Genomic DNA, 12,250 nt, shown 5'->3' with positions numbered 1-12,250 from the left:
CCCGCCGCGCCCGCCGCGCAGCCGACCGCCGCGCCCGAGCTGCTGCTGCTGGGTGAGTCGCCGACGGACCACTTCAAAGTCTTTACAAACCGGCTGATTTGCTCGCTGGCTCCTATATCCGACTACTGCGGGGGCGCGCGCCTGCCCGCCGCGCCCGCCGCGCAGCCGACCGCCGCGCCCGAGCTGCTGCTGCTGGGTGAGTCGCCGACGGACCACTTCAAAGTCTTTACAAACCGGCTGATTTGCTCGCTGGCTCCTATATCCGACTACTGCGGGGGCGCGCGCCTGCCCGCCGCGCCCGCCGCGCAGCCGACCGCCGCGCCCGAGCTGCTGCTGCTGGGTGAGTCGCCGACGGACCACTTCAAAGTCTTTACAAACCGGCTGATTTGCTCGCTGGCTCCTATATCCGCCAGTGAGTATGTCGAGCCTTGAGAATCTTGCTGGCGAACGTACGCGCTTCTGGCAATGCTCCCCTAAAATGGCATTGATTGCGGCGGGGTCGTGCGCCGACTCGTCTCTTCCCTCAAATATGTGCAGAGGGAAAAATGGCCGGTCCATGCGTCAACTCGTAAACGGGTGCCGTTTGTGGTGCCAGGTCGACCTGTTATACCTTTAAATGAGCAATTCTTGTATATATGTGTAAACAGAATTACTATTATGAAATACTAATTAATTTGTCTTCAATTCCTTTTGTGAAGAATTTGACAGGATTTTTACTCCAGTAACGGTAACAGTAAACAACATACATTGTTTTAAGGATTGGGCGACAATGGGTATCCACAAAAGTCGTAAACGCTTATATGACCTTTATTATGAGAAACATTACAATAATAGTGAAGAATTTAAAATATATGTAAAAAAAATACTCCAAGCTCTTTTAAGTAGTTTGTCATGAAGCGAAATCATTGCAGATTAAATTAAAAACAGTAATAATAAAGTAAAAACAACTTGGAATGTTGTAAAAACAACTTGGAAACAACAATGAAACTGTTTGATCGAATTGTCATAACACCTGTATGTGTTAAATAAAAATTGCAAATGAATTTTTTAAATACTTCTCCGAACTCCCAATTATCACTACCAAAGACCTAAACTCTTCACCAAAAGCAGCACATGATATGGTTAAATTATACGTACCAGTATCTTCCATTGATTTGAAATTTAAGTATGTTAAAGATGCACTAAAAATCTTCAAATTAATTAACCTAAAAAATACAAAGCACCTATGGGGCCATTCGACTAATATTGTAAAAAACATACTTGACTTTATAGCACCTGAATTAGCAATAATATTTAACAAATGCATAAATGAGTGGTGTTCCCTGACCTCATGAAATACAGCAAAGGTATTATAACCTTTGTTTAAATCGGGCAGTACTTTTTCCCTGCTAATTTCAGGCCTTTTTCAATGCTGCCTGTTTTTAGTAAAATTTTTGAAAAACTTTTGCTTCAGCAGCTACATATGCATTTTTGCAAATTATTAAACAAAAATCCAATTTGGTTTCCCTAGGGGATTATCAACAATTAATGCGGGTACTAGACTCATTGAGCACATCTTTGACGCCTGGGAAGAGTCACAGGATGCATTGGGTATTTTTGTGATTTGTCCGAAGCATTTGATTGAAAAGAGTGGCTGTTTTATTGTATGTTCTTGACAGAGTTGTGTACTTGCAGGTAAATACTGCGAGTTCCACAGACTGTATAAGGACAGAGAGTACCGTAAGGCGGCCAAGCTTCTGGTCTCTCTGATTACGTCCAACCTCGCGCCGGACTTGTGAGTAACAAATACAGATATACATCCTTAAATACAAAATAGAGATAGTGAAATAGGAATAAGGACATAAATAAGGATGTCTCCGTAACTTTTTATATGAGCAGTCAGCTAATAATTATTTTTTCAAATATTCTATCAAATAGTTAAAATATATAACAAGACTTCATGCCTATTTTCAAGGTAAAATAAACTAATAGCCTTATAGCACTTTACAAAACGTGTTACTTTAGAAGCTTGTGCCATGAATGTTGAAAAAGTAGATGCGAATATTTTATTAAACGAAGAGGTGGTATTTTTTTGTTCAGTACAAATTGCAATAGGGCTGATATTGAAGGATTGGCGAATAGGCTTAGTTCTGCAGCATATAAAAAAATAGACAGTTTACTGGCGAAGATTGTTTACTTTAATTATTTCCATAGTATTATGTCCTATGGTATATTGCTATGGATATATGCTGCTGATATTAATAACATCTTTGTGCTGCGCAGATGGCCGTTCGCGCTATTTATAACCTATGTTCTAAATAAAAATTAAGAGACTGTGAAAAGTAAGTAACTGTGACAATCATAATGTTAACACAAGAAACAAACATAAACTTCTTATACCTGCTACTCGGTTAAGGCGAGTTAGTAAGTCTTTTATTCGGCGATGTATAATATGATCCCAGAAAATGTACAAAACGATTGCTTTTCGAAATTTAAAAGAATGATTATGTAGAAAAATGTTTGTGTAGAAAAGGTTATTGTAACATTAATGATACCACAGACTGGGAATGAAGCGGACATCCTCAGGCTCTTTAATTATAAATGTTTATTGTACGATACTACATTTAAATCCATATCTTTATAAAGCCCCCTGGTTTTTTTGCGCCCGTTCTTCTCAGGTCTGAGGCAGTCTTATTTTAAATGGGTGGAAGTTTAAGGCGTTCAAAAAGTGATTTTGAATCATATTTTTAATAAAAATATTTGAATTTGAATATCGGAGCCCTCCCAATCAATTTTGATTAAGTATTATAAGCTACTATTGTATTTTAGTTTCCGGGAGACGTTGCTACTGGACTCGCTGCCCCTCCTGGAGACGGAAAGCCCCGTGCTGAGCGCGCAGGAGACCTACGACATCATGGCTAGTGTGGAGCGGCGCGGCCACCTGCAGGGGACCGGCCACCGAGCTGACCTGCTGCGGCTGGCGCTGGCCAGGAACCTGGCGCGAGCGGCGCTGCTGCCCGCCGACCTGGACTGACGGAGACGAGCCCCAAGGAAACATATTATAAGTGAACACTTTAGTATTAGTTACTGTGTCAGCACTATTGTAGCATTGGATAACTGTTAATATTTTGTGGATAAGTTTTTCAGTTTTGTGAAGTAACAAACAATATATATCAAATATCAACAATTCCAGTTCAATGAACAAGTGAAACTACTTTTTTATTATTTGCGATTGATTAATGATAATTATTTGAATCTAAACCAGTAATTTATTGAAAATAAACAATTTGCAGTTACTTCTGTCTCATTTGATCCTCATGCACACCTCACGAGCTGGTCGCTGAGGAGGACAGGAGGGCACAGCCCAGATTTTTTTCATACTCAGCGAGGCATCAACCTTATTGCACACATTAAAAAAAATCTTTTTATAGCTTTTTCTTTTCCGAACATTTTGGGTAAAATAACGAACATCATATTGGGTAAAATATTTTTTTTAATTTGAAGCAGTCATATTTACTGTATTCTAAGATGTTCACCTCATCGATAGCAAAATTGCGACTGCACAACACTATGAAACCAATATTTAGCATATTTTTTTTTAAATGGCTTTAAAATGAGATCACACATGCATTGGTCACCAGACCGGTGACCAAAATTAGTAAAAATTCTTTCAAGTTATTGTTTTACATTTCAAGACAGACAAGGTGAGATAATATCGTCACCCTCCCCGCTGACTGTCGTATCTCACAAACTGACATATCTGCACTGAAATTACCTACGTGTTCATCGAATTGTCTTTATTTCGAAAAAGTTGTGTCTAATCGTCGTGTCTGTATCGTTTACCGTACAAAAGATATACACTTATTTTGTTTGGCGTAAGTGTAAAAGGAGGGAAAAATTTTCTCTCTACCTGACGTATGTACAAACAACAGTTAGTAGTATTTATTTTTTTCGTCAGGATTCCTACTGGCCGAATAATGTACATAGAGCACTTAGCTAGAATTTTTTCTGGGTTGTTTCACATTTCGTTTCAATTACATAGTGTAAATCAAAACTTACTTTACGAATATGAAGCTTAATATTGACAGAGTGTCCAAAGTCCACCGTGCTGCAGCTGCCACCACATATATCGAGCGCTGTCTGGGAGAAGGAACAGCAGATCGCTCCGTCATTCAAGACTATTGGGTTAATGGCACTATCTCAGGACTAAATGCCGCTGGTAAGACCTTATCTTACGCAGGTAGAGTGTGGCCTCGAGCCGACATAATTTTTAACAAAAATGTTGAGTTCTTGCCTGTCACAGAGCTATGCACTGACGACTCAATAGCAGCGTATATCTAAGAGTGGACTAGGTCTAGATTAATTATTTGCTAGGCATATCCTCCTGGAGAGCACAATGACCCTACCAATGCTATCAGGTCTGTGGTTGAATATGCGCGAAAACATAAGGCCAAACTATTGGTGGGCAAACTAAACATTGGATTTTTTTTACTCTAACCTACCTTTGTAACTAGAGCAAGGCAGGAAGTTTTGGACCTAACTTCCGCTACGGAAAATCTTGTTAGGCTTATACTGAAGTGAAGTGTGAGTAACGAAAACTCCATTTCTGACTATAAACATATAACTTTTTCCGTAGCAGCCACTTTTGACTGCCTGTGATGATGTGTACATTCCCATACTCCTCGGATTTGACACAGGAGCAAAATAGAAAAATATTTAAATTAAATACAACTTTGTATATGTGACATTCCACAATAGAAAAACTTTAATTTTATTTGATACAAATAATTTCATTAATTATAAGCCGAAATTAACTAATGGTAGCCTATACCCACCACTTAGATTTAAGCAACAGCTGGCTACATTAGTAACTTATAGTTTTAATAAACATGCCTCTATTGGGCAAAATTGTAAAATAATTGACATACAAGCCTCTATTGGGCAAAATTGTGAAATAACTGACCTATAGGAATCTGAGACGGGTACAAGGAAACCCTAAGGTGGAACTTCGAATCAATTCCGAAGAGTATCAAGTTTGTAGAGAGTCTTGATATAGCTGTGTCGGCTGTAATACAAGAAGCGAGCTGACTACTAGAAACAAAGGCCTTTAATCAAGAAGTATCATGGCGGAATTCTAAACTAGAGCAGCTTAGAAAGTAAACCCGCATAATATTCAACATAGCTAATAACACCAAAATTTTGACAGCTTACACAAAAGTCTTGTATACATGGAATACAATAAAAAAATCAGGAGGGCCCGTACAGCGTCATAGAGGACCCTATGTGAGGAAGTCAAAATGCATTCCTATACACGCCCGAACCATCTGGGACTTCTTTAAAGACCAGATGGGACCTTCATATCGAATGAGAAGGAAAATTGGAACTTCTAGTCTCAACCCATTTCCCTGGGCGATCAACTTTGAGGTTGAGGTACGTAAGACGAGTACACCCTAAAGAACTCGCATTGAGAGACCAGTCGGTCTGTCTGCCAAAGTAATATTCCCGGCACAGGTGAAATGGGTGATTAAATTGTTCCGCTCCTATAAAGCAAGTGGGGAGGATGGCATCTTTCTTTCTTCATTCTTCTGCAGAAAGGAACTGACATTCTTCTGCCATATTTACTCAGGATCTTCAGGGTGATTGTAACTGTGTTTTAAGATTCGATTTTTGTGTATGCGTAAATAACGTTATGCAAACTATCCGATCGCAACTAACGTAGCCTACTAGGTGGGTAGCACTGAAAATGCTTAGAACTGGCCACTTAGAAACATTGCTAATGAAAACTTTTTATGTATTTCAATTTTAGAACTCTTTGGTAACATAATGTAGTATATTGCATTCATTTGTAATTTGTTTTTGTGAATTGGTGGCAAATCTAAAGTTCTTGTTACACGTGAAAATTTTCGGTCATTGATTTATTATTACTTTCGTTGTGGCTTACTCAACAACAAAGCTATGATAGGCTGCGATTAGCATTTCCTAATGAATCCCCATCTCGTGCCACTATTTACAATTGGTTTAACGAGTTTAACCGTGGACGTAGCAATCTCAATGATGATCCGCGTGAAGGACGTCCTTTAACAGCGACTACTGAAGATAACATCAGTGCTGTGCGACGCATGATAGAGGAAGATAAGAGAGTGACCTATCAGCAGATACGGGCAAGCCTAGGCATTAGTAGGAGTCAAGTTCAAAAAATATTACACGAACATTTAGGCGTCAGGAAGCTTTGTACCAGATGGTTTCCCCATATTTTAACCGACGACCAGAACCTTCGCGTGGACTGGTGTCGCCAAATGTTAGATAAGTTCCACGGGGGTGACTCAAATACTGTATTTGACATCGTCACAGGTGATGAAAGCTGAGTATAATGCTACGAACCCGAAACCAAAGGACAATCAGCTCAGTAGGTGTTTCCTTTCGAGGATCGGCCAACTAAGGTAAAGAAAGGAAGAGTCAAGGAAAAAATATGATTGCCTCATTCTTTGGTCGGAAAGGTCATTTCGTGACATTGTGCTAGAAGATGGAAGGACAGCTGTTACTGCAGACTGGTATGTCAATCGCTGTTAGCCTGTTGTGTTGTGTGTTAAAAAAATCGCCAGCAGCGCCCTCGAAGCAGGATCCGTTAAAAACGTTAATTATTATAACACTCAAAAATTAAAAGTAACTACAGCGTTATATTTCACTGCATAGTAATATATCATTATTTGATAATTTAACATTAGCATTCCATACAAATGATTTAAGGTTTCTTTAGTGTTAATGCCAAAACCTGCCAGATTTTGGCGAGGCAATACGTCCTGAGGATGCCTCGTGTAGAGGCGAAACACGTGTCGAATTGTTTTAAAAACAAATATTGGCGGAATTAACACTAATATGGATTCTGCACTTAATTATGGATTTCTGCAAACTAACGCCTAATTCAATGTTTTTTTTTTATTAGCATTACGTTTAACTTATTTTTGCAAGTACAAACTACAATCTTCCTAGGTATTTTCCTAAAATACCAAAAATTCTGAGCGTTAGGTTCTATATCTATGTACTACAATTTGCTCATTACCTTGAGACATAAGATGTATTTCCTGTCAGCCACATAGCGTTAGTACATGGACGAGTAAAAAAGAAGGACTCCACGCCGTGATATTAGTGAAGCACCGTTATGCTAGTGTGTGTGTGCGGTTACGGGGGATACTAGTTACACAATTTTTTCTTCCTTAAATAATCATATATGGCCACAAATACTTATATAGTATCGTTTTTACATTTTTTCACAATGCACGACGGCATTTTTAAAATATTTTATTGAGACGCAAATTGATCCGTCACTGAAGATGACAATTCTTATAATGGCTGCCTATCGGCCTGTAGCAGTGTAAGTGTGTGCGTGGGGCTATGTATTTACACGTTAATCGGCTTGTTTTGGTGCTACACTGTTATGTAAGGTGACACAGAGTCCTTATTTTTTTACTAGTCCGTGCGTTAGTATCGATAATTGTTGTGGGTAATTACTGAGTGGGAATGTTTGATGCCTGGGAGGAATCACAGAATGCACTTGGCATCTTCTGTGATTTATCTAATTCTAAGGCTTTTGATTGTGTTCAACATTCAACGCTGGTCAGGAAGCTACGCATTATGGCATAAAAGGAACTGCGCTCGATCTTCTGATTTCATATCTAAACAATAGAATTCAGAAGGTCGACATGAATGGCACGAGATCTCCTGGGACTCCTCTCAGTATGGAGGTACTACAAGGGTCTATTCTCGGACCGTTCCTTTTCCTTATCTATATAAATGATCTTCCTAAACTTATAGAGAAAAAACATAAGGTAGTATTGTTTGCGGACGACACTTCACTGATTTTCAAAGACGAAGTGAACGATATTCGATCTGACATTGTGTACTGGTTTAGCGCTAATAACCTTTTGTTAAATAGCAAGAAAACGAAATATATAAAATTTACCGTACCAAATGTTAAAAATGTTGATGCAAGTGTTTTGTTAAACGGAGAGGTGATAAAACCGGTGGAATCTACTAAATTTCTTGGCATTACTCTGGATTCCAAATTACAATGGGGCCCCATATAGAAAGGATTGGCGAGCAGACTTAGTTCTGCAGCATACGCGGTTACAAAAGATATGGTGCGACTAGTATACTTTAGTTATTTCCATAGTCTTATGTCCTATGGTATATTGCTGTGGGGCAGCGCTGCCGATATTAATACAATATTTGTGCTGCAGAAGAGGGCTATTCGCGCTATTTATAACCTACGCCTTAAGGAATCATGGCTAAGTCGAGTTAGCAAGTCTTGGGGCGTGGGGCGATGTATATGCTTTTACAACAGGATCCCAGAAAATGTTCAAAACAAAGAATTACGTTATTCAAAAGAATTGTTAAAAAACGTTTGTGTGGTAAAGGTTACTATAACATAAATGCCTTTCTTAATGATACCACTGATTGGGAATGGAGCGACCGCCCTCAGGCTATCAAATAATAAATTTAATTATAATATGTTACTTTGTTAATGTTACTTTTATTGTACAACATATTTTTTGATGAAAAAAAAGCTCGCTGAGTTTGCTGCGCCCGTTCTTCTCAGGCCTGAGGCATTCATTTTGGAATGGGTGGTAGTTTTTTGACTTTCAATAAGTGATGTGACATCCTATTTTGAATAAAAATATTTGAATATGAATTTGTAAGTACACTTAACTTTAGTAACTTGTGTTGTAGTTTAGTAAAGTAGATTGTGTTAAACCATAGATCATGCCGTCTAAGCTCACCTTGAAAATAAATAGTAATAGATTACACGTCATCTAGTGCACAATAGAAGGCACTTTCATAAACTTTAGTATTTCTAAATCGAACACTCATTCAATCGAGTATATTACAAGCACCGGTACCGGTGCCGGTTTTCAATAGATTGCGTTGGTCACAGATCACGCTTTACGTAAATTATTATAATTAACTAAAAAAAATATATTCCTTTAGACATTTTTTCATTAACTGTTATAACTTTTAAACACACTAATTGCTAGCATCGCATTTACCGTTGCATGTGTCTTTGCACTTTAAAATATTTGAGTTAATCTCTTGCTGTTATCATATGCTATTGTTATAAGATATTTGAACGAAGTTCTTTATGGGACGATGCGGAGGGGTAACCGGGAAAAAACGTCCGGAACGTAAGACATGAAGTTTGACAACTCTCTTCATGTATGTGGAAACGTTGCTACGCGACAATATCTTGCTGATTATTTAATGCAACATGAATAGGATAATAAATAAAATAATACATTTTAAATGAAAAAATAATCGTAAATGAAGTATACACATACAACCACAAAAATAAAACACGTGGTAATCATATATATAATATATATATATAACCAAACAAAAAACAAGTGTTGCTTGTATGTGAAAAGTTTTAAATAAATTTTTATTTGTTTACTTACATAGTATTTGGTGACTTTGTACAATTATCAATCACCAATTCTGTCACTGTATCACTTTCTATCACTGTATTTAATTCACTTTCCATTATTTGAAATGTTTTCATATTTTTTATTTATTTTTAATATATGAAAATAGCGATATAATATCTGGAATAGAAGAAATTGATAAAACTAATGGTTTAGCGTGATAGTAAAAATATTTTATTTTACTAAAGTAAATAAATATATCTAATACATAAATACGACTAACTATTAATTTTTATTTTATTTCCATATAAATCGAATGAGACCTACAAGTTACTAAAACCGCTACATCTATGTAATTTAACAAATTAATAATATACATGCACGTTTAAAAATAAAAATATTATTCGTTTTCGTACGAGAAAATGTAATGGACACAAATTTTTTTTTGCGCACTGTACATTGCATAAACGTCATCGAGCCAGGTATCATGTTGATTCGCCCGAGTTGTAAGTACTAAGTATTAGGTTACTACTTACTAGTGATTAGAAAAATGACAAAGGTACTATGTGTTTTTAAATAAGTACAGTTTGATTGATGAGAATAATTATAAGTGGGGCTATGCGTTGTATGCCCATTAATGCAATGGAAGTGGAATGTTGTATTCCCTTGCCTGTAAGGCGTATTTTCTTAGCTGAAAGGTTTTCTTTGAAACAGCTGCCCTGTAATACCGATGTAGTAATCTATTACTACCACATAATTTAATTGAAATAACCAATTCCACAAAGGAATCCTTGCAAGCATCAGTTATAACACCCCGCCACATCAAAGACATTTTGCAGAACCCAAATTTTTATAAACCTGTTTATAATTTTATTTGTAGCACTGTACATTAACTGTAAATATTTATCATTATATCATACTCTTTTATATGAAAATTAATTTCATGTTTGGCTTAAAGGACTTGTGTCCAGGCCGTTAATAAATAAAAAAAAAAACGTGTAAAGTCGGCGGTTTGTCTTTAAATAATAGAATAATTATTAAAAAATTAAATTTTACCAGGAATATATATACATTATATCATTAACATCATTTGTTTGTGTTGTTAGTTTGTTTAGAACATAATGGAATGTGAATACAGCGTTAAATTCAATAATTGGTGTTGAACTGATTACCTAATAAGTAAGATAATGAAACAGGTATAAGTCCTATCCTATAATAGCTATAATTCCGTTAGATTAAATATATTCACTGCTAGTCAACCTTTATTTTTTTAATACGTGCTATAATGGTCCTCAGAAAAGTATATACTCTGGTTTTTGTCAGAAAAGAGAACCAAATATTGTTAGGTTACAAGAAAAGAGGATTTGGAATGAATAAATGGAATGGTTTTGGCGGGAAAGTTGAGCCTAATGAATGTATACTAGATGCAGCAATTCGCGAGTTAAACGAAGAATGTGGGCTTACAGTTGAAACTACTGATTTAAAGAATTTGGCACATCTAGAATTTACTTTTACAGGCGAACCGGTAATGATGGATTGTAGGGTTTTTTCAACAAACATATTTAATGGAACACCAATAGAAACTGAGGAAATGTTACCTAGATGGTTTCAAATAGATCAACTACCTTTTGATAATATGTGGCCTGACGATCGGATATGGTTCCCTTATATGTTAAAAAACAAGTTGTTTTATGGAAAGTTTAATTTTAATGGAGTTGATACTCTATTAAATTACAAAATTAGAGAGTTAGAATCAATGGAGGAGTATTACAATGAAAAAGGAGATTAGAACTTATATTATAGCCACAATAATAGATGTTGTTCTCTGTACACACTTACAAGTGAAAAATAATAGTAGATAATTAGTACGTGGCTGAACAAAAAAATATTAATGTAAGAGACTTATTATCACACATGGGCTCAAAGTAAATCATAATTTTTTTGTACACTGTCATGTTCAATAAACATTAATTTAATTAATGATTTTGTTTTACTATCTAGGGGCACCTTTCTCATAAGATTTTTGGATTTTATAAGATTTAATGACTGGCGGCTGGTACACCTATGTATTTTATGTAAAATATATTATGAATAAAGTAATGTTAACATTTCTTACTTTTTCATAGGTCACACATTTTATTTTTTAATATTAAGTTCTATCAAAATATAATTGGTATAAAAATTAATCTACATTTTCAAATAACTTTAATTCACAATAATCAAACTGAAATTACTAAATCAATAAAAAGTATAAATTGTTCATGCATATTCTTTGGAATCACAATAATAGTAAAAAACTATTATTAGGCATCTGAATTTCTGTCTCAACAGCCAGGTCTGATAGCAGTGTTTGTTCAGCTGAGATGTCCAAAGTTTGTGTTTTGATCAGCTTGGTGGCGAGTTGTAATAGGCGCCCTTTCTTAATAGATGTTCATGGTCCTATATTGTCTCAAGTGCCCTTTTCGATCTTAAGGCTTTTGTCTAATTTCAGGGCCAAAAGTGCGATCTGCTGTATATTTATTCTTTTTTTGGGATTTGGCTTCATTCTCGTCTGTGGCGGCATGCAAAGCGGGTGCTATTGGAGTCTCTTCTTCTGTCGGGGTTTCGTCTTTGCCTTAGTATCTAGTTTAGGCCTGGCCCCTTTCGGTATGGCTAGATCACCATGGGTTGGGGTCTTCGTCTGAACAATAATGGCTAGGGCCTCTACCTCACTAACAGTGGTAGAGGCTTCTATTGCAGGTGCAACGGTCTACAACGTCTGAATGTCGTGGGTTTGTACGGGCCACTGAGGAGACTACCTAATATTTTTTTCGTCTTACGTGTGCGACACTGTAAATTTACACCCGTGAAGCACC

General features: G+C 36.7%; 1 protein-coding gene across 1 annotated transcript; it reads left to right on the top strand.

Annotated features, from left to right (window-relative positions):
• The first annotated feature begins 10,402 nt into the window (after positions 1–10,402).
• LOC126969653 (oxidized purine nucleoside triphosphate hydrolase-like) lies at positions 10,403–11,375 on the top strand. Its single transcript, XM_050815222.1, has one exon. It carries the CDS (start codon positions 10,681–10,683, stop codon positions 11,182–11,184), a length of 504 nt encoding a protein of 167 aa, XP_050671179.1. The 5' UTR covers positions 10,403–10,680; the 3' UTR covers positions 11,185–11,375.
• The last annotated feature ends 875 nt before the right edge of the window (positions 11,376–12,250 follow it).

This window comes from Leptidea sinapis, chromosome 18 (genome assembly GCF_905404315.1).
Source record: "Leptidea sinapis chromosome 18, ilLepSina1.1, whole genome shotgun sequence".
In the NCBI taxonomy this organism is placed as follows: domain Eukaryota; kingdom Metazoa; phylum Arthropoda; class Insecta; order Lepidoptera; family Pieridae; genus Leptidea; species Leptidea sinapis.
The sequence above is the reverse complement of the archived record's forward strand: the minus strand, read 5'-3'. Positions and strand labels throughout refer to the sequence as shown.

Excerpts from the sequence above, each read along its gene's own strand:
- LOC126969653 (XM_050815222.1), top strand. The coding sequence starts at position 10,681 with ATGGTCCTCAGAAAAGTATATACTCTGGTTTTTGTCAGAAAAGAGAAC.